The 5,784-nt window shown below is 38.6% G+C and overlaps 1 protein-coding gene across 2 annotated transcripts; it reads right to left on the reverse strand.

Moving 5' to 3' along the window:
* Positions 1 to 528: 528 nt before the first annotated feature.
* Positions 529 to 5,073, reverse strand: LOC108319879 (LRR receptor-like serine/threonine-protein kinase RPK2). Of its 2 annotated transcripts, none has more exons than XM_052873738.1 (2): positions 1,571 to 5,073; positions 529 to 1,050 (listed from the first exon to the last, which is right to left on the reverse strand). In XM_052873738.1, the coding sequence occupies exon 1, from the start codon at positions 4,806 to 4,808 to the stop codon at positions 1,641 to 1,643; it is 3,168 nt and encodes a 1,055-aa protein (XP_052729698.1). In that variant the 5' UTR covers positions 4,809 to 5,073; the 3' UTR covers positions 529 to 1,050; positions 1,571 to 1,640. The 2 variants fall into 2 exon arrangements, with proteins under 2 accessions (XP_052729698.1, XP_017406666.1); XM_017551177.2 differs by having other exon boundaries at positions 529 to 1,074.
* Positions 5,074 to 5,784: the final 711 nt, after the last annotated feature.

Consider the following 5,784-nt stretch of genomic DNA (forward strand, 5'->3'; position numbering starts at 1 on the left):
AAATTAAATAATATTTATATATTAATTTAAAAACTTAAAAAAACTAAAAGCTTAAAAAAAAAAAAACTAAACGAATGTGGGACATTTGTTGAAAAAAATTTTCTTCAACTAATGTCAACATCCGTTCAAGAGAAAAGAAGAAGGTGTAGGATATTTTAAAATATAAAGAATAGTTTTAGAATTTAAAAAAAGTGTAATGTTGCAGGCAACAAGCAATATGTGGTGGTGGTGTAAGGAGTAACCCCGCAATTCCATTCCCCAAACGTAGTAGTTATTGATTTGATAAAATGCTTTTGACTGCCGTGATTTTAGCTCTTGAATATGTATAAATTGCAATCAATATTGTAAATTAATAACAATAATCTTTGATTTAATACCTACTGGTCCTTAAAATTACAACTTCCTGATAAATAATCTCATAAAACTTAACAAGACATTGGTACATTTTTCTTACACATTGAGATAGTAAAATATTTTTTGTTGGACTAAATTAATAACAAATAACATATTTGAAGTTATACTGGATAATTTACCCCAAAAGGAACATCCTTTTTCATTTCAGGCATCTGAGAAGGAAAAAAACAATAGAGTTGGATTTCTGCCTACACTTTCTATTTACAAGTTGGAACAAAAAATCAGAAGCATCCCCATAGGTTTTATGTCAATATATATTTACAACTTTCGGTAGATTTTGACAGAGAAGTCCTCTGAACAATGATGACAATTGCTTCGTCTCTGTGCCATTAAATAACTTTGGATCTTCGAAAGGGACCATGCGGTCACCAAAGGATACCATCCAAAATGCCAAAAAAATCATAATGGCATTCACATATGGCCTCATAACATGAAAATGATGAGATGATGGTATTCACAAACATCCATTTAGCTATTACTGCACACATCTTCGGAACGTGTGAAAACTGCTGGCACCAATGTGAAAGGATGATCATGGCCTTAGCAGTAACAGGAACAGTTCATGTGTGAGTCACTATGATGAGATTCACGTGGCAATAAACAACTGATCATTATAAGAGACTTGCAGTGCTGAACCTGTAACATTTTGCAGTGCTGAACCTGTAACATTAATATAGTCACAATATGTAAACAATTTATTTATTTTTCTCCTATAACTGCAATGAACTGTTAAAATCTGTTTTCAACTTTTGAAATCAGATTCAGGAATTTAGCATTGTCATAACCAAGAAAAGCTGCCAGAGATGTTCACAGTGTAGAATCATTAGAGAAGGGGCACAAAAGTAAAAAAAAAGGACAAGCCTGAGAACTTTAGATCAAACTTGTTGAAGACAACAACTATTAGCATGTGATTAATATTATAAAAACAGATAAAAAAGAACACGTATCTTAGAGAGCATTTGATGTCACTGTTTGTCAAGTAGGATTTTTACTGATTCATTATATATGAGATTGGTTAAAGAAAATGAATGGATAATTTTTCCCAAGAAGTTTCATCTGGATAATGGAGAATGATATTTTAGCTATATCCCATGCAAACGCAAGCAAACATTAGAATTTGCAGAAGTAGGTTCTATATTGGAACTAGATCACTCACCTCAGTCAAGTATTTTCAAGCAGATAAAAGCAACATTCCATTGCTGTTCAGTATGACATGCAGAAAGCTTTCAACTTTTCAAATATTTCAATTTCTCAAGAACCTGTTTCATTGATGGTCGAATAGAAAGAGTCTCTTCTGTGCATGTTAATGCAAGCTTTAAAAGGCCCAACAATTTTTCCTTAGGCCCTGCTTCCCATAAAGTAGATGAAAATAGCTCAGAACAACGGCCTTCGGTCATTAGTAGCTCTGCCCATGGTACAATGTTGAATCCATTTCCATATTCAGAAAAGGATGGATCAAGTGACTTTCTTCCAGACATCAATTCTAATAACACCACACCAAAGCTGTAGACATCGGCTTTGTCAGAAACCCTGCAGGTGGTGGCATATTCTGGTGCAACGTAACCAAATGTGCCTGCAACATCAGTGGTGGCATGGGTCTCAGTTACCTCAAGCAGTCGTGCCAAGCCAAAATCTGACAGGTAGGCATTATGATCTTCATCAAGTAAAATGTTGCTAGGTTTGATATCTCGGTGAACAATGCGAGGAACACATGAGTAGTGAAGAAAAGCAAGGGCCTCTGCTATGTCTTTTGCTATTTTGTAAATAACTGGCCACTGAACATTCTTCCCTGACCTGTCATGTATGAAAGCTTCAAGGTTCCCTCCAGAAAGGTAGTTGTAAATTAAGAACATTTCAGCCTTCCCTACATAATATCCAATAAGAGTCACAAGATTCTTGTGTCGAATTCTTCCCAGTGTCCTTATTTCCGTTTCAAACTGTTGAATGCCTTGAAACCTACCTATCGACAACCTCTTTATGGCAACAACAAAACCTGGGGCCAGTTCTGCCTTGTATGTTGACCCAAAGCCGCCTGTGCCAATTAGATGCCTGATGCTGAAGTTTCCAGTAGCTGTGGCCACACTGTCATAGTTCAATTCAGTTGGAACATCTTGAAAGGTCACTACCTGTCGCCTTCTTATACTGCTAAGCCGACCAAATTTACTCCTTCCAGAAAAGATAACCAATACTATTCCCAGAAGAGTGCACAGTACCACAGAAGCAGAAGTTACCACAACAATAACCAATGTCCTTAATTTTCTCCCTCTATGAGTATGATGCTGGATTTCAAGGGGGACGGGAAGAGAAGCAGGTGAGTCAGAATATGGATCAGGGCAAGGATGCAAGTGTGCATTTCCTTTGTAGGAATCACAGTCACTTGGGTGTTGAAGACGAGGAATATGACCCGAAAGATTGTTAAAAGAAACATCTAGCTGCACAAGATTGGAAAGAGTAGAAAAAGTTAAAGGTATTTCCCCAGAAAGTTTGTTGTGGTCCACCAACAGAATTTCAAAACTTTTGGCATTTGACAAACTCGCAGGTATTATTCCAACTAGAGCATTGTGAGACAAATTCAAAACAGTAAGGGAAGTCAGTTGGCCAAGTTGGGTAGGAATTTCCCCTGTTAGATTGTTTCCTCCCAGATGCATCCGTTTCATGTTTTGAAGGTTTCCAAACTGATTCGGCAGTGATCCAGATAGCTTGTTCCCACTTAAATCAAGATGCTGAAGCATCACCAAGCCACCTATAGCTGGTCCAATTGACCCATCAATCTGGTTGTACGCTGCTTCAAAATCTGTCAACTTTAGGCACTCCAAAACCGACGTTTGGAAATTCCCACCCGATAGTTGGTTCACACTCAAGTTAACTGACAATGTCTTGAGCTCGTTACAGTTTGAAACTAACTGGTCCGGTAGAGTTCCACTGAATCTATTATTATTGAGAGACAGCGCATAGGAGACTTTACGATTAGCACTAAAAAGACTATCTCCAAGAGAGAACGAAGGCAAGGATCCCACAAAACTATTCCAGCTGAAATCATGGCTAACAACAATAGTGTTATTCTCCTCAAAACCAGACCCAACGAAAGCATTCTTTTGAAACCTCCAAACAGGTAAATTAAAGTATTCATCATCACTAAAACCATCCAATTCTAGAAATGAAGGGTCTACTGCACTCACACCGCAACTTTCTTTCCTAAATCCTTTAAGAGTGCCAGATATATTGTTTCTGCTGACATTAAAGTACACCATACAAGGAACACGAAGCTGCAATGAAGGCAAATACCCCACCAAATTATTAGAACTCAAATCCAAGAAACTCAAATTCCTACACATCCCCAAACTCTCAGGCAAGACACCAGTAACATAATTCTGCACCAAATTGAGCACCCTCAGAGAGCACAACTCCGACCAGCCACTAGGCAACCGTCCACCAAGATTTGCCCTTGGGGCCCACAACACCGTTAGACTTGGAAGCAGCAACACCTGATGAGGTATGTTCCCAACAAAGGCATTAAACTCTCCTCTAAAGCCATCATCCAATCCTCCATCATCACGATCCTCAAACAAATCAGTAAGCACAAGCACAGACAGTTTCACACAATTAGCCAACTCCTTAGGGACCCTTCCAGTGAGTGAGTTTCTAGAAACATCCAGAACTCTCAGTTCAACAATTTGGCCAATCTCAGAAGGGATTCTACCTTCGAAGATGTTCCCATCAACCAAAAGGGTCCTCAAGTTTCTACATTTGCCAATTTGAGATGGAATCTCCCCAGTCAAAAAGTTACGAGACAACTTCAAATGCTTCAACGAATCACAAGTACCATTCAGAGGAATCACACCAGAAAACTGATTATTCGACAAATCAACGATTTTCACACTCCCAGAGCCAATAATATCACTCGGAATCGAACCAGAGAAGGCATTACCAGAGAGGTTAACAAGTTTAAGAGACTGAAGAAAAGCAAAACTCATCTGGGTCGGGACTCTCCCTGAAAAGTTGTTCCCTTGCAGTTCGAGGACCTCGAGAAACCGAAGGTTCCCAACGGTATCAGGAATCTCGCCGGAGAACATGTTCCCGACGAGGGACAGCACGCGGAGCTCAGACAAGTCGCCGACGGAGGGCGACAAAAGGCCGCCACGGAGACCGGTGACATTGAGGGAAGTGACTCGGTCAGAGAGGCTCCCTGGGCCGCCACACGCGACGGAGTGCCATCGGCAGATATTGGAGGAGGAGTGGTTGGTCCAACCGGCGAGGATGTTGGAAGGGTCGGAAGAGACGAAGCTTTTAAAAGAGAGAAGTGACAATGCGTCGCGAGAAATTGAAGCATTGAGGGCATTTGCGTGCTGCGAAGTGAAGAAGAGAAGGCACTGAAGAAGAAAGAGAAGATCCATGTTTCTCAGAGAGTGTGTGAATAATCAAAATGAGAATGAAAACGAGTTGGCTTTTTCCAAAGATTCGAAATTTGTTTGTTAAGCCATGGTGGGTGAATCTGGTGGCGGAAATACGTCGCCGGCAAGGATGGGGCCGGAAAATGGAGCTCCGGCGGCAAGTGAGAGTGAGAGAGTGAAGGAAAGAGATGTGAGTGAGAGTGGCAAAGCAGCAAATTACGTTGAAAAGTTGTGTCCCATTTGGAGCGAAAACGGTAACGTTTCTCTCTCTCTGTCTTCGATTTTTCTAATTAAATATAATATATATTTTAAGTTTATAGGTTTGTTTTACGCACAAACGGGAAATGCTTTTGCGTTTTTCTGACTTAATTTTCATTCACCTTTTCCTTGGTTTAAAGTTTAATATAAAATTTCGTAATAAAACGGTAGAAAAAATTATTTAAACAACGTTTAAAATAGTTTATAACGAAAATTATAGTAGTTTGTTGAACCTGAGGATCTAGAATATAATATTTGTCGAACTTCATCTTTGTTGCTTGTTCCAGTTCCAACCACATGTGAATGTTTCATTGTTTTTTGGTGTCATTCTGTATTTAATTTGGTGAAACAATAACCCATCAATGGCAAACCCGTGCCTGCCGCTATAAACATTTGTTTTTGGATTAAAATATTAGCCTATGGCTGTTGCTCACACTAAAATACACATATATGCTATAAATATAAGGTTTTTTAATATGTGCAGTGTAAAAGAAAACAATATAGTATCATTTGAATTTATTTTATTATTATGTTTGGGCAAATATTTGTAATTGCTCATTAGTGTTTGTAAAAATTATCACTAACGAAAAACAGACATTGCCACGATAAAAAAATATAGATACATTTTCAAGGAACAATTTGTGAGTGGCAAAACGGACTAGTTTAAATATTGCCAATATGTAAAATTAATTTAATTAGGAGTAACTAATATAATTTGTGT

This window comes from Vigna angularis, chromosome 2 (genome assembly GCF_016808095.1).
Source record: "Vigna angularis cultivar LongXiaoDou No.4 chromosome 2, ASM1680809v1, whole genome shotgun sequence".
Classification (NCBI taxonomy): domain Eukaryota; kingdom Viridiplantae; phylum Streptophyta; class Magnoliopsida; order Fabales; family Fabaceae; genus Vigna; species Vigna angularis.